The sequence below is a fragment of the Diorhabda sublineata genome, chromosome 8 (genome assembly GCF_026230105.1).
Source record: "Diorhabda sublineata isolate icDioSubl1.1 chromosome 8, icDioSubl1.1, whole genome shotgun sequence".
Taxonomy (NCBI): Eukaryota; Metazoa; Arthropoda; class Insecta; order Coleoptera; family Chrysomelidae; genus Diorhabda; species Diorhabda sublineata.
Window position 1 is genome coordinate 8,376,524 of NC_079481.1, and position 27,181 is coordinate 8,403,704.

The window sequence follows — 27,181 nt, forward strand, 5'->3', positions numbered from 1 at the left end:
ATGCTATTACAGTTTCTATCTTTCAGAATACTGTTTAGTTAGTTATGCCGAATGTACCAATTGTATGAACAAACATAAAGTTGAAATTACATCTGTATGAGCGTGGGTCGACATTACTTCAGAGTTCTAATTCTATATAATATTTCCTTCCTGTTTTGCTTGACGTAGATTGAGAAACGCGAGGAAATTCCATAAAATTATACAGTCAAATTGAAAAACAAATAGTACAAAATATGTTTATCTACGAAACTTTACGAAAATAATTCAGAATGCTGGTTAATTTGCACCAATATCATATAATAATATAAAGTAACTAGATACACTGTAAAATTCTGTCCACTTTGAGCTAATTTAGATCAGGAATATATTTATTTAACTAGTAATTTATTAATGCGTTAATCTATGGACATACTGTATAGCAATTACATTTATATTTGTTTGGAAACTTCAAGTAATGTTTACCATACACGTTATGGATATTGGAATCGATTGAAAACATATTGGTATGTCCCTTATCAACTGAACACACTTCCTGAATTACTGCATCAAATTAATGATGTAAAACATTATTCGTACACCGGACACAACATCATGATTATTTAACCATGGAAAACTGATAATTCACCTAAAATGAATACTCGAAATGTTGATTTTATACCAATACGAAATTTACTAAAAGTAATCTATATATATATAAATAAAAAAATGTCTGTTTTTCAATGTGAATTCGTTTGCTGTTTCAATTCAAACTGTCGACGCTGGTGCCATCTGTCGAAAATTGGCATTCCCATCAATCTTTTCCGAAACAAAAATCCACCACGACTTTGCAACGGAATCAGAATCCCAGTCAAGAAAACGATGAATAATGGTAACTATTTTGACTGGAAAATCTAAAGGTGAAGACTTACTGTTGTCATCAGTATGAACTGAATTTGAATGACAGTGACGCCATTTTTAACTAAATTCAGTTATTTTCAATCCAATTCAATTATTTCCAAATTATTTCTATAATTACCTATAACTTCCCGTTGATTATAACCTGAATTTGTCTTCCAAATGATCGTTTTCTTCTTCTGCACTTTGAATTGTACGATTTTCAATATCGATGAACTGCTTTACGAACGTTCTTTACTTCAAAACCATCGACATTAGCATCTACGTTCCACAAAGCAATAATAATCATAGATATATATATTTACAAAAAACCATAGAAATAATCCAGAACTAATAACATTCGAAATGTTAATTATCATAAGATTGACGGAAAGTATAAAATCGACAGTATAAATTGAAGAAAATCTTATAAAATGGATATTTTATTAAAAACGCAGTTTATTTACAAATACTTTTGAATATTGATGCGAATATATCTTGAGTACCTATCTTTAAAAGATGCTTACTAAGTAAAATGTACACGAAGGAATATCAAACAATTCACTTGACATAAATTACAAGGAAACACTCCAGTACTCAATTTTTGTTAACTTAGTTTTCCCATAAATTATTCATTATTGACAGAATTTCCATTGTTTTCCCTAATTCATTTTAATCAAGGCAGCGTTAAATCTGAATGTCGTAGCGGGAATTTTAAATTTCAAAACAGTGACGTACCTACCATAAAATGTGAAAATACCATTTTAAATATTAAGATGGTAAATTAATGTAGAATAATCTAATAAATTCATATTTTTATACAGGTTTTATTGGGTCGTCAGCTTTTTTATAAATGCAAATGGTATTTGAGTTTTTTTTTAAATTATATCTTCGTTACTTTAACTAGTTGAAAATAGTAATTTTCCGTGGTATACCATTCCGTATGCTTGATAAAGTTTATTTACATTTGTATGGGAAAAACAGTAGCCGAAGAGAATGCAAATGTTCGACGATAAATCCACGCCACTGAATTTTTGAAGTAAAGTGATGTTCTGAAAACTGGAGTTGTATTTATCTTTCTTTTATAATTAGATGCAAAGTTTGTTGAAGTTGAAGTCAACAGGCAGGGAGATTCGTGACTCCAAATGGGATTTTATGATCCTGATACTGAAAACTTGCAGCTTTTCTCTCAGGCAGAAATTAATAAAAAGAATTTTTATTTCCCTTCTTCCAAACTTATAACTCTTTCTGTTCGAGTACTTCCTGTACTTTTCACTCGACAGCCATTTTACTTTTTTCAACTTTTTTTTAAAAACTCATTCACTGTATTTTTTTATTTATAGCCATTAGGATTTTATAACAAGAAGAAAAAACGAAAGAGTTATCACATAACTGGAAGGATATACCCTATATATCTCATTCCAGGAAGAGAATTCTGGGAATAAAAGGGTTCATATCAGTTTCAGACTTGAACGTTTCCTGTGCTGAAACTATTGTCGTCTCTATCACACTCGTGTAATTGTACATGTCCGCTAATTTCAAAATTAATTCTCTCTGTGGTTTTACTTCCACAGAAACGCTTTAATAATATTTTTCGAATCTATGCTAACCACACCAGGTCGATAAGCATATTTTGATCATGCGCGAATAGAAACGAATAATTTCCATGTAACGAAACACTCAGTATATTGGCCGAAAAATACCAATCAAGGAATTAAAATAAGCAACAAAATTACTGACAACCCCATTAGATATGATTTGAAAATGGACTATTGTTGAAAGAAAATAATATGTATTGTGATTTTTTCAATAATTTTAACACAAATGTTTTTCTCTAATCCTTGTACGAATAATTTTGTCAAATATAGATTAAAAATCTATTCCAGGGATGCAATTAGGTCGATAAGCATATTTTGATCATGCGCGAATAGAAACGAATAATTTCCATGTAACGAAACACTCAGTATATTGGCCGAAAAATACCAATCAAGGAATTAAAATAAGCAACAAAATTACTGACAACCCCATTAGATATGATTTGAAAATGGACTATTGTTGAAAGAAAATAATATGTATTGTGATTTTTTCAATAATTTTAACACAAATGTTTTTCTCTAATCCTTGTACGAATAATTTTGTCAAATATAGATTAAAAATCTATTCCAGGGATGCAATTAGGTCGATAAGCATATTTTGATCATGCGCGAATAGAAACGAATAATTTCCATGTAACGAAACACTCAGTATATTGGCCGAAAAATACCAATCAAGGAATTAAAATAAGCAACAAAATTACTGACAACCCCATTAGATATGATTTGAAAATGGACTATTGTTGGAAGAAAATAATATGTATTGTGATTTTTCCATTAATTTTAACACAAATGTTTTTCTCTAATCCTTGTACGAATAATTTTGTCAAATATAGATTAAAAATCTATTCCAGGGATGCAATTAGGTCGATAAGCATATTTTGATCATGCGCGAATAGAAACGAATAATTTCCATGTAACGAAACACTCAGTATATTGGCCAAAAAATACCAATCAAGGAATTAAAATAAGCAACAAAATTACTGACAACTCCATTAGATATGATTTGAAAATGGACTATTGTTGGAAGAAAATAATATGTATTGTGATTTTTCCATTAATTTTAACACAAATGTTTTTCTCTAATCCTTGTACGAATAATTTTGTCAAATATAGATTAAAAATCTATTCCAGGGATGCAATTAGGTCGATAAGTATATTTTGATCATGCGCGAATAGAAACGAATAATTTCCATGTAACGAAACACTCAGTATATTGGCCAAAAAATACCAATCAAGGAATTAAAATAAGCAACAAAATTACTGACAACTCCATTAGATATGATTTGAAAATGGACTATTGTTGAAAGAAAATAATATGTATTGTGATTTTTTCAATAATTTTAACACAAATGTTTTTCTCTAATCCTTGTACGAATAATTTTGTCAAATATAGATTAAAAATCTATTCCAGGGATGCAATTAGGTCGATAAGTATATTTTGATCATGCGCGAATAGAAACGAATAATTTCCATGTAACGAAACACTCAGTATATTGGCCAAAAAATACCAATCAAGGAATTAAAATAAGCAACAAAATTACTGACAACTCCATTAGATATGATTTGAAAATGGACTATTGTTGAAAGAAAATAATATGTATTGTGATTTTTTCAATAATTTTAACACAAATGTTTTTCTCTAATCCTTGTACGAATAATTTTGTCAAATATAGATTAAAAATCTATTCCAGGGATGCAATTAGGTCGATAAGTATATTTTGATCATGCGCGAATAGAAACGAATAATTTCCATGTAACGAAACACTCAGTATATTGGCCAAAAAATACCAATCAAGGAATTACATAAGCAACAAAATTACTGACAACCCCATTAGATATTGTGATTTTTTTATTAATTTTAACACAAATGTTTTTCTCTAATTTTTGTACGAATAATTTTGTCAAATATAGAGTAAAAATTTATTTTTTGTTTTTCACGTTCATTTTTGATGATCAAAAATGGAAGGAGATTGTACTGAAAGAAGAAGCAATTTTTAAAAATTACTTCGATTTATCATTTTTATATCAGATTGAAAAATTGTAAAGTCCTCAAATAAATGCGATCAATAAGCCCATGAGATTTAACAAGATCAGACGTGACGAAGTAAACAAACACATAAAGCTAAAATTTGACGACTAATATACTTTTGGATACAAAAAAGAAAACAAAACAAACGCCATTATTAAGAGGATCTTTTAATAAATTGAGATTTCTCGATCATTATTTCCTTTATTGAACATTCCGGAGGAAGGTGTAGATATAAAAATAGGACGTTATTTCTTTGGCAACGATGAAAAAATAGTTTGGAACAAATGTTACTTTTCTCACATTTTTTATTATTTTATCAGATTCTCTAGTTCATAAAAAAATTGAGAATGCAATTTAATTCTAAAACTTCAACTCAAAATTTTAAATGAATATGCGATTACGTTAAAATTACTTAACTTCGGCGTACTCTGTTGATGTAAAATTTATGATGAAATAATTCCTTTATTATATCAAAGTTTCCAAAAGTAAACTCTGAATAATTTCAACTTTTTGATTGTATATTTTTGATTTATGACTTCGATAATTTGAATATTTCATAAGCTGTTTAAATATCGATACACTGAGAACCCAAATGCTTGGGAATTGTATTGAACCGCCTTTTGTACAAGCGTAATTTCCTTAACACATCAAAAACTGTTCATGAAAGATAAATAGGGATTAAACCCACATGTAGAGGTCACTGGTTTTATGGAACCATATACAAAATATAGACCGCATTCAATTGAATTCATATTTTAATAGTAGAACTATATACAAAGAAATTGAAATGGGAAAGCTCTAACAGACAATGCTCCTTTCCAAAATATATCAATCGCGCAATCTAGTATTACTTTATTAGTATTCAGGTATAAAATCAGGTATAAAATAGTTAGCAGAAGAGAAATTTTGGTCTGTAGATGACAACAACCAGCTCCAAAAGTGGGTCAACCATGATGCAGTGGTAAGAGACTTGTATAATATAAAACGATATCAATCTATGAAATTTTCTGCCTCGCATTCAATTTTTTGCACGTTGTATTGCACCATATCAAGATTATGTAGACTTTGCTCGTCAAAATTCACACCCGACGATTTATGGCTCACCTTAAAAAAAGCTGTGACGTGGACCGGTTTTAGAAAGGAAATATTCTGCAGCAATAGGAAGTGGAATTGAGAAAATAATGAATTTGAGAAGGAGAATATTTTCGAATTGTTGAGTGAACAACAAATTACAGAGATGTGTCCTCTTTAGCGAGTTAATTGATGAAATAAAAATATGTTCCACTTGTAATTGCTATAGTAATTGCTATTTGCTCTTTTTCCTGCTGCTTTTGTTTTGAAAGGAAACAACTTTCCAAGAATTAAACGAACATCCACTCAGTAAACAAACAGTAGCACATTTTAATGAAATAAGTCCGGCGTCTGTCTTTCTCTATTTTCATTAAAATTAATTGAATTGTTCACCGGAGTAGAAGGAACAGCTCCAAGATTAAGTTGTAGAGGAAAATAAGAAGTGTGTTCATGTTGGACAAATCTACTACTTCGATCTAAAGGCTAATAATTTACTTTCAACTTATCGTTTTTTCATTTCAGGTGAAGTTCGGATCTAATTTAAAGTATTAGTGGTTCAAAGCTTCAATCGGGCGGGGTATCAAATGGAAAATTTCGTCGAGAATAAGAATTAGATTACAAAATAACCGATTTCATAGATTATTTACTTTGTCTTTCTATAAATCAGTGTACCGGAAAAATATAAAAACTCACTATCAAACCAATCGGATCTCTAGAGCTAAAAATTCCTCGAAAAAACTTTACTCTATTGATCTCGACCCAGATAAAGTTGTGATGGTTTTTTTCCTGGCTCTTTCGAAAATAATCACTCACAGATTCTTCTTTAGACCTGTAGATAAATTTGAACTAATTCAAACAATAACCAGCATTCAAAACAAAATTCCCTGCAGCTTCGATGGGTTATCAGGTTATTTTTAACTTTTCCAGCAGTAATGATTATGCTTTTTTCCCTAGCTGTTTAAAACAGCTATAATTGTTCCCCTGCACAAAAATGGTGAAAAAAATAACACCAATCTTGTTAAAGATAATCGAAAGACTAATAAAAAGACTTATAAAGTCCTTTGCGTTTTCTTTTTAAAATGTTGAAGGCTCAAAAATAAATGCTTTATGCTTTCTGAAATATATACCTCACTCAATAATAAATTTTTTACAGCTTCGGTTTACTGTGATTTCGCTAATGCCTTCGATTGTATTGTTAATGATATTCCGATTAACAACTAGATATTGCAGCATCCGAGGTGTTCCTTTAAAATGGTAAAATTTCGAGTAATTTATCAGTTGGAGTGGTGTACCACAGGGTTCGGTTTTAGGTTCAGTTTTTTGTGATGCGGATTCAGATATACAAAATTTACATTCTACCATCATGAGTAAAGATCTCATTACCATTAAGTCCTGGTCTGACGAGTTCTGTTTAAACATTGAGAAAACTTTTAGTTTCATCCTTACAGCCACTCAAACTTAACAATTACCTAAAACGATTTACAGTGTCCTTCAATAGTTTGTAGAAACTATGGTGAAAAAAATTATCCTATGCTTGTTTCTCCATTAAATCTATGTCTGAACCGCTCGATTCTAGTACTACTTTTCTGGGGATCTTGTAGCTTGGTCCTCGTCGATTCTATCTTCATATTATAAAAAAATCTAGTGGTTACATTTACGATTTGAGTAGTATTATGAATAAAAGATAAACAAGAATTAACTCGTAATCCAAACTTTCTAAAATGAATGATTTATAATATATTCACAGGACCATAAAAATCCCTGTTGATCTCAGAGTTATGGGTCTGCGTAACATGAAATTTTACTTTTCTCAATTCAGCGATTTCAAATGGCTTGTTTGTGTTGGATAATTCTTTGTTTTGGGGTTGCTGATCTGACTGTGCAACTTTGCAGCACAATTTTCAGTTGAGACAATCTACAGTTGTTCAATTTTTTCATCGAGATCAATATATGAAGAAACTAGCAATCCATCTATGTAGTAACAGAAACTTTTTCATAATTCGGCGAAGATAGTTGCTTGAATAAAGAAAAGTAAATCAATAATTATACTTTGCTCTATTTTACGTTGAACCAATATTTGAAAATCATTAAAATGAATTGTCGTTCTTACTACAAATGATTATTCACGATTATAAAATATATATCATACCCGATCAAGATATGAAAGTCACAGCATTTTGCTTTATATCCAAAAGGAGCTTCAATGGAAAAAGATTAGAGATAAAAAGAAGAATAATTACGTCATAAATTCTAGACTAATATTTCACTCAAAAAGATATAGTATGTATCTTTGGGTCCGTAAAAGAGACTATAAAATGAAAAGTATCCTTATACTAGAATCCATTAGTGTATCCACTTTTGAGCGTTTACTTATGTCTACCGGAATTTACAGACATCCCCATAAAATCGTTAGTTTATTGTCCCTTTTCCTGGTGATATTTTCACTTAATATGCACCTCAAGCATAGTTGTTTCTGTTTAGAGTCCTTCTATAAAATATGTTCTTTATAAAATATTTCTTTTCCTTTTTTGCAGGGTATGTTTTATCTGAAAGCTTCTTTTTAAGTCTACTTATAGATAAGAGTGTCGATACAACAATTTTCTAGCTGCTGAGCTACAAGTATTTTCAGTTATATTACAAAAAATCTAAATCTATATAAACGTCAGAACATAAAAAGATATTCCGACAGTTCAAAGTATACTCCCAATACACTAATTAGAAAGACGTTACTTTTTTGAGAAGTTTCTCTAAAAAAATCGGTAAATTCTAATTAGATTTCTCCCACTCGAGAAGTTCAAGTTATATAAGAATTTAATTTAAACGAAGTTTTGTCCTCGATTTTTTTATTTGATTAGAAGAAATAAAGGCAATTAAGCGTTAGTGAAGCTCGCAAAGGGAGATTAATTAAATTCTAAAATATATATGAAATCATTAAGAAAGACAGGATTATAATTAACCTTTCACCTTTTATACTTTGACAAATCGATTGCTGTTTCGTCATAATCAACATTTAATATTTGAAACAACCAACAACAAACTAGTTTTTTGCCCTTAAACATCTTCAAACCATTAGATTATTTTTTTTAAATAAAATGAGGGTCCAATTTCCCTTGAAATTATATTAATAATAAATGATTCTAATTATCATAAAAACAGGATCGTTTCATATTACAAAAAGTTTCTGTGGAATTTATTGCTTCGGAAGCTCAACAAATCTAATTAGACTTTTCTAAAATTTTACAATTTATACGAAATGAGATCGAACTTCTTAATAATCGAGTACATCTGACTAGATTTTGAGGTTTCTCTTTGATACGAAATTACTTCAAACATCTTTCACGATTCTTAATGTACATATTTAGATGTATTATTCCCTGATCCTGATCCATTTGCTACCAATTTCTTTAGTGCGTGCTTCAACTTCCCATTGAATTAGTTAAAGGATACAATAAATATTCTGAAGAAGTCAAACAAAGTGTAGAATTGATGAATCCAGCGGCGCTTAATACATAGTAACAACCCGTTTAGGATTCATCATTATTTTTATTATAAACTCTCATTATATTTTGAAATTATGATGAACGTCAATATCGGAAATCAGATATTACGGTTCATATTACTACAAGGGATGTATTATGAATAAATTAAGTTACTAAAATCACCTTTTCGACCTTTAATTTTCTTCAATTATTTTGTTTGTGCTGTTCTCGTGAACTTGTTCAAATTATTTAAATTGCGCGAAATATTATATAGAGATTTATTTTTGAAGTTCGATAGTCTCAAACTTTTTAATAAAGTCTCGATAAAAAATTCTACCGAACTTTCTGCGTTGAAAATAAATTATGAATTCAGACTGTTGAAACTTTTTCTGCGGGAAGTCTAATATTATATCAATTATAAAGATTTCCTTCACCTAATTTCTAATTACACTGGTAAAAATTGTAACCAATTATACATAATGAAAATTGAATTGGAAACATGCACTCTAGTTCAGCTCTACTTCTCTAATATCTTCCACCACATCCACCACATTGTATTTTCTTCAATTTCTTCTATTGTGTTGTGTTTCATGGGTATTTATACAAATATTTTATTATACTTCATCTGATATATTTTGGTTTTGTCCTACTACCATCCTTTCCACATCCTTCAAAACCACGTCCAGCTATTCCCAATCTTCATTTTATATTTTCGCATTCTCTATCAATATTGTATGTATGTGAATTGTAACCCAAAGGATCTATTATGTCTGTTAGTCCCATTCCTTTTAAAAAGTAAGCTGCTAAAGACTGTCGTCTTATATTTCCTTTGCTCCCAAATGTAGTAATCTGTAGTGTTTCATACAACGAGGTTAAGGTCCCATGCAAGACTTGTCTGCCCCGCTTCAGAGAGCTTATCAGCCACATCAGTTCCCTTCGCTCCGGTGTTTTCTGGAATCCTGTTTGCGATAGCTCCTCTCTAGATTGAACTGGACACATTTTATTGTTTTGGTGTGCTGCCCAGGCTTTCAAAATTCTTGGTTCTGATCCCATATACTTCCATTCTAGTTCTGTTTTACATCCGTAGTAGCTAAGTATTGAGGTAAACTTTTTCGATGCATCATCCTGAGGCTTGTCTTAGGTTTGGTCATTATTTAGGGCTGATTTTTGTTTGATGATTCCGTCTCTGAATATTCCAAGTGATATTTTTGTTTGAGAATCACTTCTAGTGTAGCTGTTGGACATGATTTTATTCAAACAAGCAAGCCAGTATTTGTACCTTCGAGAGATTTTTCCTCGTGATATTCTAGTACCCCAAACCATTGTTCCATATCTGATGATTGGATTCCCAATTGCCGTGCATATTCACAGTAGAAACTTTGGGCTACAACCTCAATTTCTTCTGTAGCTTTAGTGATTATATCCTTTTCGTGTTTGTTTACTATATAGTGTGATTTCCAGAAATTTTCCATCTGATTTCTACTCAATGACTTGGGGTTGACGTTTAGCCCCGCAGATCGACACAACCTTTTTTAACCGTTGAGTCCTCTTCCAAGAATCCTTCTTTCGTTAAATCTTCATACTTATTTTGCACTTTTATTTAATTTTTCGTCTCGTTTTTTTGTAGATTATTTCTATAAGAATTTAAACCGAATATTAAGGAGAACGAATTTGAATATCTTCCTTAAAATTCCCGCTAAACGACTTTGAATAAAAACAAATTGTAGATCAACAAAACAAAAAACTTTTTCAGTAGCGGCTTTATTCCACTGATAACAATTAATCGGTGATTAAAACCAAAGTTGTTTCTTTGCAAGGCAGAAAAAACGATTCTTTAAGCCATAATAGAAGCAGAGGTCGTAAAAATTTCTTTAGAATCAATGAAGATAAAATTCTCCCTAGTTAACTTCGGAACCGAAGGATATCGATGTTAAATTTATTGTCCTAAAGAGAATTATAGCGGCGTGGGAGGGTCAGAATCGAACTAAAGGGATCCAAATCTCACTCCGGAATACATTAACAGAGTTAGGGCAGAACTTAGTACAATAAATAAAAAAGAAAAACCAATATACTTATTCTCCATGCAAGACTCAAATCACTAATTCTGATATTCGTAATCTAATTCGTAATCTAATATTTGACAAATTCCTGACATTTTTCTATGTAAGAAATTGTGGAATAATTTTGTTTTAGATTGCAATGGTATTCCTTAACTCATTTTTGAAGTTAATACGTCTGATATCAAAATGGAATTGAAAAATATGGAAGCGTGTATTTGAAAATATCGATGACATTATTATAGAAAGTTTATATTACGAATTATTCATTGAGAAATGTATTAAGTATAAAAAAATCTAAACCTCGTTATTTCAAACTAGTCGCGTCAATGAATACATAAAACAGGCAAACTTCGGAAGTCCTCAAGATCAGCTCCGATTTTGATTTTTTTCTTTTTTATATTCTTCAAAATCAGAAACCTCTCGGAGCGGGGACGAAAATATTTATCTTGTTCAAACAAGATCTGTGATATTTATGCATAAAAAAATTTCTACTATACAATATCCATTAAAAACTTGTAAATATATTAATGAATGTAATAAACAATTACCTATAAGTTTGTTCCGTGTAGTAATTAATTTGTGGAGCAAAATATAAATTTTTTATTGACCATAGAAAATTCATTATTTTATATACAAAAAAAGTACATTTAATTTTGATTCTCGTTTCGCGTTTCGGAGACTTCTTCATCCTCTTCAAGTGGTGGGTGGTTACTGCAGTCGTTTACACTGCAAACTATGCAGGCTGGTGAGCAATGAAGACCACTTTTTCTGCAGCCACACGCTGAACCGCATCCTGTTTTGCAAGAGCAAAATATCAATTTTAAAACGTTGTCAGGTGCTGCTGGTTGTGTCATTTTTTGATTGGTTTTAAATAATTCTCTTTTCGTCAACCCCATTCTTCAGGTGGTATCGATGAATCATTTTTCCATTGCTAAACTTGTAAGTAGACTCTTTTAATATGTTGTTTTGCTGCATCTTCTGTCGGAGGTAAAGAATTAAGTTGTACGCTTCTATTTTTTGAAGCTAATGCTATGAAACGTTTATATGGCAGTTCATTCAAGCATTTGGCAGTTTTAATACCATACATTGTTAGAATACAATCAATACCATCATTAGAAAGCACTTATTCATTTTGCTCTTCAAAAACTTTAATAAAACTATTTTTTCCTTTGTTATAGAAAGCGGATGTAGTATCACATCCAGTGAATGAATGAATAAAAAACAGATGGTTTTTTTTAATATTTGGATATATCTCTAATATTGTTTTTGTTGAATAAACTCGCTGCAAGATATTATTTTTTAGTGGTTTAAAAAAACATTTCTTTATCATCAGGTGCAAAAGCCATCAATAAAACTAACACATCAATATCTTCAGCTACAACAACTACTTGAAGACAGGAACAATCTATAGCAGATTGTAGAATTAATCGATCAGCATCACTTTCGGCTTGACTCCACTCAATATTATTCTCGCCTAGTTTTTTCCAGAGAAGATTAATAAATCAATTTTTATTTTTGCTGTTACCTAAAAGTTTCTCTTTCGTTGTGTTTAAAGGCATGTCTTCTTCAAATGAATAATCATTGGAAGTATTGCCGATATATCTACGATTTTTCTCAGACACTTTAGTTCCATCATTACTATATCCATCAAATACAACTTCAACATCAGTGCCATAACTATTACGTAAATATCTAATATACTGTTGACAAATATCTGGAAATTTTTCATTTTTTCCCGTTTTAATCTATGAAGTAGCACACCACCATCAAAAAATTGTGTGTGTCAGCTTCGACGCACGACTGGAGTTTACTCCTTAAGTTCGATAGTCTTACCAGACGCAAAAAGAGTTTATTTAACTTAAAAAATATTGATACTGTATAAAAGGGTAAATTTGTTAATTAATGAAAATAATATACATATATAAATATATATTTATTCAATTTATTCATTTCATATACATTTATTATAACTAATCGACGAAATATTTTACATTAAACTTTTTACAATAGTCAATAATCTCGATAAATCATATTGGGTTGATTATCTAATTTTATGTGTTGTTTTCAAATATATATTTATATGAACTACATCGATAATTATTAAAATATTTAATAAATACAAATTGCACATGCTCATACATATAATACATGAATTATAACGTACCTTGCAACCACGTGTTTGTTAGATGTTCCGGCAATATCATCTACACCTCTTTCTGCCATAGTTATTTGAAAATACTTTCAGTTCACTTTAGCGGAACACAATGATAATAAAACTTCACAATGACAGCAATATAAGTATGTTGACACTGACAAATTAGAAAATTGCGCATCATAGGGTGCGCACGAAAAACGTAACGAGGTCATTCATCGATAGATTTTACTCCTCACATTTTTTTCATACCGGGACCCTTATATATGCAAATCCATTCTTAAGGAGTAAACTCCAATAATACAGAAAAATTTAGTAACATCACTAACATCCGTTTGGCATTGTACAAAGGCAGTCAAAATATTGGCGGAGTTCATCATTTTTTTTTTCTTAAAAAGCATAAACGCTGGAAAATTAAATTTGGATCTATAGCTTCTGCAGTATTATTAACTTTGATTTTACTGCTCATGATCAATAAACATTTGTTGCCATTTTCATATCTTTGAAGTTAAAGCCTCTGATTTTATTTCTTAATTTAATTCCAACATCAAATGCTTCATAACAATTAATAGTTTCGTTACCTACAATTCTTGTGGAAATTGCCATGGCTTTCTTTACGTCAGGAAAGGGGTTGTGAATTTTAAAAAACTCTACAATTTTATCAATTGCTTCAGAATCTTCATTGATTCTGCTATCACTAGCGTCAACATGCTGATATGATGATTTAAAGGCAACTCCACAAAACTCTTCCATACCGTCGATTTTAATATTAAATTTTTGTTAAAAACCTCTTTCTAACAACTATTTGTTACAATAAGATTAATATATGGAGATTTTTTTACAAAAAAATAGAGAGTAAACTGAATTTTTTATATAAATGTCATTGATATCGTTTAAACAATATAAATATTTCCGTTCCCGCTCTAAGAGGTTTCTGATTTTAAATAATATAAAAAAACAAAATTTAAAAGAAAAAAATCGGAGGTGTTCTTGAGGACTTCCGAAGCAAAGGCTTCATTGACGCGACTAAACATACACGTAAAAAAAATAAAACGAACGATGTTCATTTATCAAAAAATTATGAAATAATAAAGTTCCCCAACATCCATTAACGTCCATATCTCACGTGTAATGTAAGTTATTATTAATATAAATTATTAAGACTTAATTTTCAGTTATTTCTCCTGCTTTTCATGAGAATTAACTGCAGAAGGCACATCTTAATTGGCTGTACTCAAAACCATCCAATTATTCCTTCCGGCAAGCAAAACTAAATGAATTAAATTTATTTTTCTCTCTCTCTTTAGCTTAAATATGCCTTTGCAAGCAGAAAATTTGCGTGCACAACTTGAAGTAAATAACCTATTCAGCCTATATAAACAGTGGACCATTAAGACTTTCAAGGTAATAATGTTTAATAATGAATTAAACGATTTGAGTTATTAGTCACTGTTCCTGGTCTATAAAAAGTAATATTTCACTCCATATGACCATTCTGGAATGGGATAAAGCTTTGTTTTTGTTCGGGAATTAATGTTTTTCTCCACTCCCAATTAGGATTGTAATTGTTTTTCTTATTAACCTAATTACCACATAGAGGAAAAAACATTCAACGTTGACAAAGTCCCTGTTAATTTGGACTTCGGGGACCACTAAGCATATATGGATCAGGCAACGACAAAACTGGGGTACTTCCGTAATTTGAACTTGTTGAAAGAAAAATAATTAGTTTAAAGCTAATTTATATAATAATAACAGTAAATTCGGTCGGTAATAAATGAATAACTCGATGGAATACAAGCACAAACGTCACATCCAGAAGAAAAATTATAGTGACAATTTATTTACTACGAGTTGAAAGTTTCTATGGGTATTAGTAGATTGTTCATTGGCAATTACCAAGAAACGGATATTCCCGCGTTCTAAAAGTTCCAGAGTGATTTAATTCGTTTAAACAGATACTAGATACAGAAGTTTCTGGAGTTGTATCTAAACTAATTGTGCAAAATAAACACTTAACACCGACTGCTAATTACTAGTGTTTCCTATTAAATATTCTAGTGCCGTTGGTGCATTATATTGAAGTTTCATATAATTTAAATACATCAGTAATACTTTTTATATAATCTGATAAACTTAGAAGCTATAAACTTTTTTATAATTTTCGTGAGATTGGTTACAACTCTCATCATATAATATTACCAATCATAACTACCCATAATTATACGTTTTCATATAATTGCGACGTTTAAGCGAAGACATCAAACAAAAACGGCCAAAATTGGCTAATAAGAAAGCGTTGCTTCATCAAGATAATCTACCGAATCAAAGAATTAAATTTTAAATTGCTACCACATGTAAATTAGCCAGATTTAGCACCCTCGGATTATTTTATTATAGTTAATAGTTATTTCGAGAAGCTTGAATATTCCTATTATAAAATGGGTATGGAGTTAAAAGGAAATTACGTTGAAAAATACAAAATTTTTTGTGTTTTCCAACGAATATTGAAATTATTTCAACGGGAATCTAACCAAATGCACACCATTGATCAAAACACATAATCGACTGACTGCGAAATAGATTTTTCCCCAGAATTACAGCGAAAACATTAATACCAAAATCATCGAATGAATTTAAAACTCAATTTTCGAATATTTTTTCGTGTACAGATATTTTGATAATTCACTAATGTCTGAAATTGGTCCAGATATATCGGAAAAAATTTGTTAAATCAATATGAGTATAAAATATAAATTGTTACTGATCCTATTGGGTTTCTTTTGGGAGAGACACTGAAAAATGTATGACTGAAAATTACGATAACGGAGATTAATTCAATGAAAAGTTATTTTCTCTTCTACTGTGTTTGATAAGGTGGGTTTAGAATTTCTGGTTGTGACTGACACGTTTTCCAGATCTTTTGACTGAATCAACCTTTTAACAACTCTATTTTATGCCGTTTTTAACTTAAATGGCGTATATTTTTTCAGGATTACCTTTGTTAAATAACAAAATAATGTCCTTTGTTCCACCGAAATATGGAAACTACGGGATTCTCTCTCATCTGAATTCAAGAATTGTCTGACATATTACACGGTATGACTTTTTAATACCTTTTTGTGTAACCCTCATGCGGTTATAAAGTTAATTCATCTTCTCTAAGCATACAATGGGAATTTACCTTTTTTATCTTTACGGTAGGCCCTTTGGGAATTAGTAATAAGCGGCCGTTATTAATAACAGCAATTACGACGAGTCAGAACTGGTTTATTTCACGGAAATTAAGTTTTATACATTTATAACCTTTGAATTTCGTTCTTGAGATATTACCTCTCTAGGTAAAAGCAGAAATATATTATTTCTTTTGTATATTTTGAATTGAAAGAAATTTCGAAATACACTCGCATTTCTAAAACATTATTCACGTGTCCAATAAACAATAGTCATTGAATAGTTATAGAAAACGAAAATATTAATATTTCAGGTATAGAACTTTTAAGCCAACTTTCCATAATTCCAAAATTCTTGCTTCGAGAACCTGGACGCTCTAACTATTAAACGCTTGATTTTACTAATTGATTGTGTCTTTCGAAAGGCTCTGGTAGATATTTTTGAATCATTTTAGTTAAATATGCATGTGGATTTACCAATTTAAATTATTCAATCTTCAGTTTTACACTACATATTCTTACCTCATGACTTAAATCACTTAGTAAGTAATAATCTGTGACCATGAAGCAATTTTAGCCGAATTCGTATTACCTTAAGAAAAACCTCATTTGGTATTGATTTTCTCCAAATAGAACTTCACTAAATTCGATAATTTATGTTAATCGAATAATTGGATTAATTTTTCTGAAGATATTTTCGATAAAACTATGAGGTAGGCATTTCCTCTTCGCAAGATCAGGACTAAATGGTGGATATGGAATGACCTCAATCCTTGAGCTACTACGTCCAAGAATCCGCTTCTTATACATTCAATTTTAGTTAGAGGAAGTCTTGAAACTTGGGACTCGTGGTGATTACCATAATTGTAAAGCTGCTATGTTTCACTACGAATAATATTATTTGACTATTTCTTCTTATGAAACTGTTATAATATATTTCAAAAAGTGGAATGTAATTTTTCTCGAGATATAGCGCTGAATCAAACGGAACTATTGATTCTGGAATCTAATACCATTTGAGTGAACCGTTTCTCTGAAATGTTATTACATGATTATACAAAATGGAGTTCCGATGTCACATGTGGCATTTAAGTGTTTGCCATTTGCATATTATGCAGATAAAACTTTTGTTATTGCTCGTTTTAAATGAAAAACAGAAAAGAGGGAAGTTTATTCGGTCGGGCTTCAATATTTTCGTCCAGGTAAACGGTGCGTGTATATCACACAAAAATTTCCAAAAAAAAAACATGTTTATATTGAAAACATATCGATATTGAAATGAATTTTTCGATAGACTAAAATTTATTTACTATACTGACAAACGCGATCGGATAAACGATTTTTCCAATGTCAATAAATTATTCTCATATTTTGAATTGCGTGCTATTGTTGTTATGTTTTTCCCCATAAAAATCAAACCGCGGTCGAAACAACAAAAAAAGAGCCGCCTTAAATAACTACAAGAAAAGTTTTTTGATAAATTGATAGCTGCAAAGCTATAATTTACATTCGGACATGGGAATTCTGGAACTGTTGGCTGGTGTTTCTGCAATTGATGCCCGTTACACATACAGAACAACCGTACACACACATTTTAGAACATTTCGCTTTGTTCGATGTCACTGTGTCGGGAAAAACATGAAAAATGTTTTAAGCATTAACTTGGATTCCATGCCTGAGGGGCTTTATAATAAGTATATACTATTATATGAAAATCCACTGGGAATTATTAGAAAATGGAATTAAAATCAAAAATAGGCCAGAACGAAATTATTTTTGTACAAAAAAAATGATAAATGGCGGTAAACTGGACCCAAAATGAATCAGTTTGATATACAGGGTCAAATAAGGAACCAAAATTTCGAAAAAAGTCGGTTCCATTTCAACTTTAACTTGAACTAAATTCAGTACAGTTTATGAAACTGTTAAATGCATTGAGTTATGTTAGTAGAAGGCGTAATAACAACAATTCAATGAAAATACAAATTAATAATATTTAACATTTATATTTGAAGCAATTGCTGAAAATTATGACCATTGTTTCTCAAACGCAAAATTATTCTGCGTCTAAGTAGACTCTGGCTAGTAGTTGATGATCATTTCTTATTATATTGCATTTATTTGTAATGAGATTTCAAAATTTTTTTTAAAATCACTTGAAGAAGAATAAAGAGTCTCCTTTAATGCCCCCCAAAAAAAGTAATCACATTTATCGAGGTTAAGTGAGAGGGGAGGTAATCTTGAGGTAATTTTAAATTGAAATTCCACATTTGGGGCTTAACTTTAAAGCTATAACTCCTCAGGGATGCAACTTAGCCCTCAAATCGTCATAATTGGTTAGGTTAGTACCTAAAGTATCTGAAACTCAATAATTGAATTCAATGAAACTATATTTTCGTCACAAATGCAACTCCCATTAAACTTTATACATATTTAACTCAAATTGTTGTATTTTTGTTCTATGAAAAAAGTTTTTGAATAATTCAATGATAATTAATGTTGAATAAAGTCAATGCTGATAATCTTTCATGAATATAAAATAATAGATGGCCATTTCCATAACTAAATATCATAAAATATGTATTTCCAAACCAAAACATTGTAATCATAAAACACAAGTAGGTCCAATCAAGATAATAAGGTTAATTATATTTGATCAGCTTTTCCATTATTATTATCATTAAAGTTCAGTACAATAGTTGTTTGAAATTCTAATTAGCTCATAAATCTGACAATGCTGTCGAAAAATATCAAAACGAAACATGTTCGTAGATGGTACAGTTGAGTATATGTCAAAATAACGCTTGATCGTCGATTAGAAAAGTTTTCAGAATAAATAACCGATACAACTTCACTCTCAAATTATCTCTGAGCTAGTCGATACCACCAAATCGTTTCAACATACCAGAAATTCTTAAAAAAGGGCTCTGTTGCCGACGCGTCACGATCTGTGCGACCGTTATTTGCAACTTCACGTCAAATGCTGAAACACGTCTACACCACGCACTCCAAGAGAAAGATTTAGATCGCAGATTGGAATTTTGCGAATGGTACCTCGGATGCAGCTCCAGCATTCCATTTTGTGGTCGGATGAAGCAGGTCGATCGGCGTAGCTGCTTGTACCGGAACGACCAGAATTCATTGAATTAAACCTGTCTGGAGTGTGTGTGGGCGGGTATCCATGAGGGAGGTCTCCTGGGTCCGTACCTTTTTAATATAACACTCGCAAATATCTGACATTTCATGCAGGATGCAGCTTAACATGCTTCGCCGGACCTAAATATATTGATCAACATGGGCATCAATTTGAACACTTTTCCAAATCCCTTCTGTAATTTGTTTTAATAAAATCATTTTTCCTCTTAATATAAATTTGTTACCTGATTCATAACGATGTTTGTATACTATTTAAATCGTCCAATCTTATTTTATATAAAAAAATATATATACTATATACTATGAGGATTTTTTTTCCAGTTTCAGGCAAAGAACTGATATTGAGAAAACTAAGTGCCGAAGAAGGTATGATAAAGGTCCAGTGTTTGGCAGAAGGTGTTTATCCCATGCCGTTAATTATTTTAGATTCACGTGTAAGGTAAGTTTAACTATAATAAAAAATAATTTTAATCAATGTCGAGCGCTGTAGTTTCCACAATAAACACACGGATAGAAATAGATCTGATAGTCTAACGAATCGAAGCTTTTGTTTTTAATCAATGGAATTGACTACTAAACAAGATCTTAGAGTGACTTAACAATCCCCAAGTATTGAATCACTTCTCGTGTTACTTCCTATTTAGTTGAATAGTTGGTTCTTAGGAGAAACGTCGAACAATCGGCAATGATATGTGAGCACCTGTCCAGAATATCGGCTAGAAATAAATTTCCGAGTAAACAATCATTTGCAGTGATAATAGGGGCCGTGCTTCGTACAATTTTATGCTTTTCGCATTCCTCAGATAAAATCTGAGTTCTAAATCGAAATATAGAGAACATTCCGCGTTCGGCTTACCAACGCAACGACTGATTTATGCACCGACTGCAGTAAACAGAACACGTTCTTAACAGTGGTGTGGAATTTAATAAGTGGCGTGAAAATTTAAATATGTGCTTTGCAGTAGAGAAAAAAATTGATGTACAACCAAAATATCAAGAAAGTTAACGTTAAGATCCTGAATTTGAATTTATCCTCGTAGAAACTCAAAATATTTTTCTATTTATTTAATTTTATTATTTATAACTTGGAGAATAAATAATAACATGCAATAATTGTTCGTATTATTTAAAATTCTGTTCTAAAGAACTGTTATTTACAAACTTATAGATTCCCACCTCTATATTTGATTGGTATTATTATTATTATTATTATTATTATTATTATTATTATTAACACTATATGTAGTTTTTATAACTAAGAAATCGTTTACAAGGTTTGTAGTTTGTAATTCTTCAACACATGTACAAATTCCAATGTTGCTATGTTGTTTTTTTGTTCTAACGCGTTTGACGCCGCCTCTGACAATTCTCGGAAGTTAATTGCGGAAAATGGAGGTGAAGATTGAAGACGGGAAAGAAGCGGGAGGGTAAAAAGCTTCCAATGGTCCTTCGCCTATACACAGTCGAGGTCACGTGATCGACTAATTTATGACTCTAACATTTCCACCGCCTACTTAGAGCGCGTCCGAGGAAGTTTTAATTCCTTCCGAAACAATACGCGCGTCAGGAAGTCGGTCAGGTATTTTATGTCAGAAGTGAGGTTGGATGGGCGTGGTATAGTGACTGATTAAATTCGAATAAGAGACTATGATAACTTCATCGGTATTCTCTTTCGCTTTATTTTCGGAAAAATACGTTCCCTTCCTTTTCCTAAAACTGACAGGAAAGTACCAAGGAATTCATTGAATGTATTCATGCGAAATATTGAGGATTAACTGAATTGAAACAATCGTATTGAAATTTATATAGAAAAAATTAGAAAGGGACTCAACTCGAATGATTATTTAGAGAGAAAACATAAAATGAGAATCCAGAAACTTGAAAAACAACTAGATCACTAAACCTAACAGATTATTAAGAGACAAATAAAAAAAAGTTAGATAAAATGAACAGCATTATCTTTCTTGAATTGTAAACTGAAAAATCTCTGCATTAACAAATGGGCATAAACCTGCGACTAGTGTTCATAAATTGTTTTTAACTTAGTATACATTTCAGAAGACGTCTGCATTTTTAAAGCAACGCTTGATTAAGTAGATAGATAGATAGACTTTGAAGTACGACTCTATACCCAAGAATTTCACCACTAATAGATAATATCAAGAAAAGAATATGATAATATTATACTCTGTGCAGTTTTTAGTACTATTCCTTGATTAAATTATTCAATTTTTTGTCTCAAAATAAATGAATCAACTTCAGAGTATTAGATTACTCAATAAGTCCTGTGACTGACACACAGATGGCGCTGCTAGTGTCAAATCCATTTGACGTTTATTAAGTACCAACTTTCGATTATTCACAAAATAGTGACAGTCATTTAAGTGAATTTACTTTTGTTATTTTCCAAATAATGGATTTGAAACAATTTCATGTGTTAATTTATCATTGCTCCTTGATAAAAAAATACTGTACAAGCTTATCAATAGTTTCAAAAGTGTTATACGCTTCATCGAAAAGGACAATCACTCAATAAGTCCTGTGACTGACACACAGATGACGCTGCTAGTGTCAAATCCATTTGACATTTATCAAGTACCAACTTTCGATTATTCACAAAATAGTGACAGTCATTTAAGTGAATTTACTTTTGTTATTTTCCAAATAATGGATTTGAAACAATTTCATGTGTTAATTTATCATTGCTCCTTGATAAAAAAATACTGTACAAGCTTATCAATAGTTTCAAAAGTGTTATACGCTTCATCGAAAAGGACAATCACTCAATAAGTCCTGTGACTGACACACAGATGACGCTGCTAGTGTCAAATCCATTTGACGTTTATCAAGTACCAACTTTCGATTATTCACAAAATAGTGACAGTCATTTAAGTGAATTTACTTTTGTTATTTTCCAAATAATGGATTGGAAACAATTTCATGTGTTAATTTATCATTGCTCCTTGATAAAAAAATACTGTACAAGCTTATCAATAGTTTCAAAAGTGTTATACGCTTCATCGAATAGGACAATCACTCAATAAGTCCTGTGACTGACACACAGATGACGCTGCTAGTGTCAAATCCATTTGACATTTATCAAGTACCAACTTTCGATTATTCACAAAAAAGTGACAGTCATTTAAGTGAATTTACTTTTGTTATTTTCCAAATAATGGATTTGAAACAATTTCATGTGTTAATTTATCATTGCTCCTTGATAAAAAAATACTGTACAAGCTTATCAATAGTTTCAAAAGTGTTATACGCTTCATCGAATAGGACAATCACTCAATAAGTCCTGTGACTGACACACAGATGACGCTGCTAGTGTCAAATCCATTTGACATTTATCAAGTACCAACTTTCGATTATTCACAAAATAGTGACAGTCATTTAAGTGAATTTACTTTTGTTATTTTTCAAATAATGGATTTGAAACAATTTCATGTGTTAATTTATCATTGCTCCTTGATAAAAAAATACTGTACAAGCTTATCAATAGTTTCAAAAGTGTTATACGCTTCATCGAATAGGACAATCACTCAATAAGTCCTGTGACTGACACACAGATGACGCTGCTAGTGTCAAATCCATTTGACATTTATCAAGTACCAACTTTCGATTATTCACAAAAAAGTGACAATCATTTAAGTGAATTTACTTTCGTTATTTTTGAAATAATGGATTTAAAACAATTTCATGGGATAATTTATCAGTGCTCCTTGATAAAAAAATACTGTACAAGCTTATCAATGGTTTCATCGAAAAGGACAATTTGTTATTGATTTGCTGAATTAAAATGTGGTCGTACAGACATCGATGATAGTGACCGTTCTGGTCGTCCAAACGAGGTAGTTTCTAATCGTAAATTGATATTGCGTGACATATCTGAGACCATAGGTATATCAGAGGGCAGTGTATTCACAATTATGCATCAAAATTTAACCATGAGAAAGGTTTTTTCAAAGTGGGTGCCGCGTTTAATCACACAGTCGATCGAAAACAACAACGTTTTGATGATTCGAATGGACATATTAACATTTTTTGCGTCGATATGTGACAATGGATGAAACATGGATCCATCACATCACTACCGAATCAAAACTGCAACCGGTGAAAACGTTCGAAGCGTCCAAGTCAACTTGAAAGGTTATGGTTATTGTTGGATCGTTTGAATGCAAAAATCAAAGAAAAACGTCGAAGAAAAAACTATTGTTTCACCAAAACAATGCACTAATTCACAATTCTATGGCAACGATGGTTAAATTGAACCAATTACCATTAGAATTGCTGCCTCATCTATCGTATAATCCAGATCTAACCACCAGTGAATAATGGCTGATTTTTGATCTCAAAAAATGCTTGTCCATAAGAAATTCAGCTCAAATAATGAAGGAACTCTTGATTTTGAGGAAAAAGACTTATCCTTCTACAAGAACGTATCGAGAAAAAAGAGAGGAGTTGAAATGATGGAATTGTTTGTTTTCTTATTTAGTCACACGACTTTTTGAGTGATGTGATATTTTTTAACATTTTTAGAAATGTTGTGTAAGAGAATCTTTCTTAAGTTTTGAAAATTGGGCTCTTATCAATAACTTTAGTGGAAAATTCGGATGAGCATACATTATGCTACTATACTATTAGAAACATCATTCTTTTTATCCGAGGAAATACATTTTGGTGAGTCGTAGGGTGTTTCTAACAATTCCTGTTTCCCATGGCCTTTTCTCTAAATTACGTGACGCAAGCAAGAGCACTTTCGATGACCAACAGCAACCCTTATCTTTTCACACACCACCGATTCGAAGTTTCATAAAGCGAGAGAGAATCTCACTCAAGAAAAATATTACCACTGACGAAGGAAGAATTTCACAATTTACTGACTTTATAGAATGGAAAAAATTAAATAACTTTCGGGAGGTTTCAAACTCGGCGGAGCTTTGTTCGGTTCTGTTTTTATGAGTACTTTTCTAACTGAAATGTCAGAGGAGAAATTCTCGGGACCGATTCGTTTTATGGAACTTTTGTTCGCTGTATATGTGTGTTCTGGTATAGATTTACTGGAATTCATGAAATAAAAGGTATATTTAGGCATATAATATAGTTTTTTTTATGAAATCAAGCGCTTACAATAGATCTTTTTTCCGCGCGCAGACAAAGCAAATGTAATATTTCACTGATTTCATATTTTTTTACGAAATTCGCCGATAGAAGTTTCTAATAAATATTTTCGTTCGGATAATATCGAAGATGAATTCGAAAAATCACACGTGTGATATAAACAACAGTGGCGGATCTACAGATTTGTCGCCTTATGCTATTTAATCTTTTTCCGCATCTGAAATTAGTTCATAATCATATAAATTACTTTTTTCATCAATAAAACATTAGAATTTGATAGAACTAGAGTTTTTTGTATTATTTCAAGCAAACAAAAACTAATAAACACTTGTATGAATAAAACTTTGCACTCAGAAATATCTGATTATTGTTCATAACATTTCCATAGTTTTGAAATGATTATACTAAATGTATGACCTAAAAAAATGTTTATGATTTTTATCGTGAGTCGTCAACGACCCATTGGGCACTTATGGGAATAAATATCAACTTCAACGATGTAAAAAATTATCAAAATATAGTCTATAGTCCTTATTGTCCCCATTGGGATGGGGGGTTATGTATATATCTTCTAAAATAATTCACTTACCAAGAAAACAAAACTTTCGTGTGGATTATTGAATTTCTTGCTTTAAAATTTACACTCCTCACCCTCCATCAAATAAGAAGTTAATAATGGTTATAAAAGTTTATATCCTATAGAATGTATTATTTTTTTACGTATTTATTTTGAGGGGAAACCATTCCGGTTGACGTTTATTCTATTTGTGTCCTATATGAACGTAGGTCATAACAATAAACCTTCCAAAGTCATCCCGACGAAAAAAAGTAAACTGAAACTCCTCACCATTGTGTGTGGAATTTAAGTTTTATTACTTTTCCTTCACGTTTTGGTGAGGAATGTAATAACAGGATAAGAATAAAAACTGCTGATCCGATTTAGTGTTCACAACTTCGCTTACACTCGATTTTTTTTTATTTTAAAATGCTTTATGACTTGGTGGACCACTCGTATGATGAAATAACACGGAGACGATTATAGCAGTTGCGGTGAAAAGAACGAAATTACTCTAACTGCAATTTATGGTTACAAAAATTTATATTTCGTAAATTCCTACACCCAATTTTTTCATAGTACCTGATTCTATTCTATCTAAAACATTGTTTGAAATCGTCTGCTTCGACTATCCGCATTTTTAATTGGACGATTCTACATCAAATCTTCGCCTGTCTTCAACATCTTCAGATCGATCTTTAGATTGATTCTGATTTATACTTTGAATTGACTGCTATTTCTTCGGATCACTTTTATATCAGAATGAATTTATATTGCAGGAATATTACTGAAACAGATATAATATCAAGAAGAAAAGGGCAGTTGTTCGAGGTATCGGCAATAGTAACGTTGCCCGCTCTAGAAGTCCCCGAAGTGTTTTCCTGTAAGCTTCTCATCCCCCAAGCGAATTATACAACCCGAAGGGAAATTGTATTTTATCCAGGTAACGACTATTTATTTATTATTTTTTTTTCATCGTTTCCTGTGTGTGTATTTGTTTAAAACGGAAGATAAATGTTCTTGACAAGCAGATTAAAATGTAGACTGGTTATTTACGATAACCATTCAACTAACCGAGTTAAAAATTAACAGTTAGTACTGGTATAGTATTTTTATTTTATTAGTGATCTCTATCTCTCAAAATATTAAATTACCTTTATACATTCAGCATATCTAATTTAGTATCTAGTTTTTACACATACTCGTGATGTCAAAATTGCTATTCGTGTTGTATGTAAAACTCCAGGGAAGCTCACGTAGTTTTCTAATTAGAAAATGTTTTTTTGGTGAAAACAAATTATATTGAGTAAGTGTTATACTAAATGTAGGATAGATAATTAGAGTTGTAGATAATTATAGATTATAACGTCTGATTCTGCGAGTCACATTTTGTCTGATCCATTCCTAGATATCGAATTTCAGTATCAAAAAACGAAAGGATACGTTTCCGCGAGAGTCTAACAGATATTTTGCAAAAGTCTCGTATTTGTTCTATTTTTTATATTCAGGGCTTTCCAATAATATGTGTTATTTTGAACAGCCCGCTATTTCGGTAAATGTCACTTTTGAAGCTGTCATTTTTTGACATTTGACAAATAGAAACTACGCCATTAATGAAAATGGAACGATACACGCTTCAACAACGCATTGAAATTAGTAAAATTCACTATAAAAATGGTGAAAGTTTGGCAGAGACGGTTCGTAAAACTAAAACATTGTTGGGTCGACGTGAAGTACCTTCTCGGACCGCAATACAGAAATTGGTGGAAAAATTTGAGCTGTTGGGACAATTTAGTGATGTGAAGAATAAAACCAATGAACGTCGCTCAAGAACAACTGAGAATATCGCTGCTGTAGCCCAAAGTGTTGAAAAAAATCCAGGTTTGTCCATTTCTCGTCATTCTTTGGAATTA

General features: G+C 31.2%; 1 protein-coding gene across 2 annotated transcripts in view; it reads left to right on the forward strand.

The window, feature by feature from the left end:
* LOC130447969 (butyrophilin subfamily 2 member A2-like) overlaps window positions 1-27,181 on the forward strand; it is a 189,980-nt gene that overhangs the window by 94,455 nt on the left and 68,344 nt on the right. For both annotated transcript variants that reach the window (XR_008910291.1, XM_056785054.1), the window contains exons 4-5: window positions 19,910-20,027; window positions 26,048-26,211. Coding sequence is in view for 1 of the 2 variants with exons in the window: in XM_056785054.1 (XP_056641032.1) it covers window positions 19,910-20,027; window positions 26,048-26,211 (282 nt within the window). In the remaining variant the exon portion in view is untranslated. The remainder of the gene's footprint in view (window positions 1-19,909; window positions 20,028-26,047; window positions 26,212-27,181) is intronic.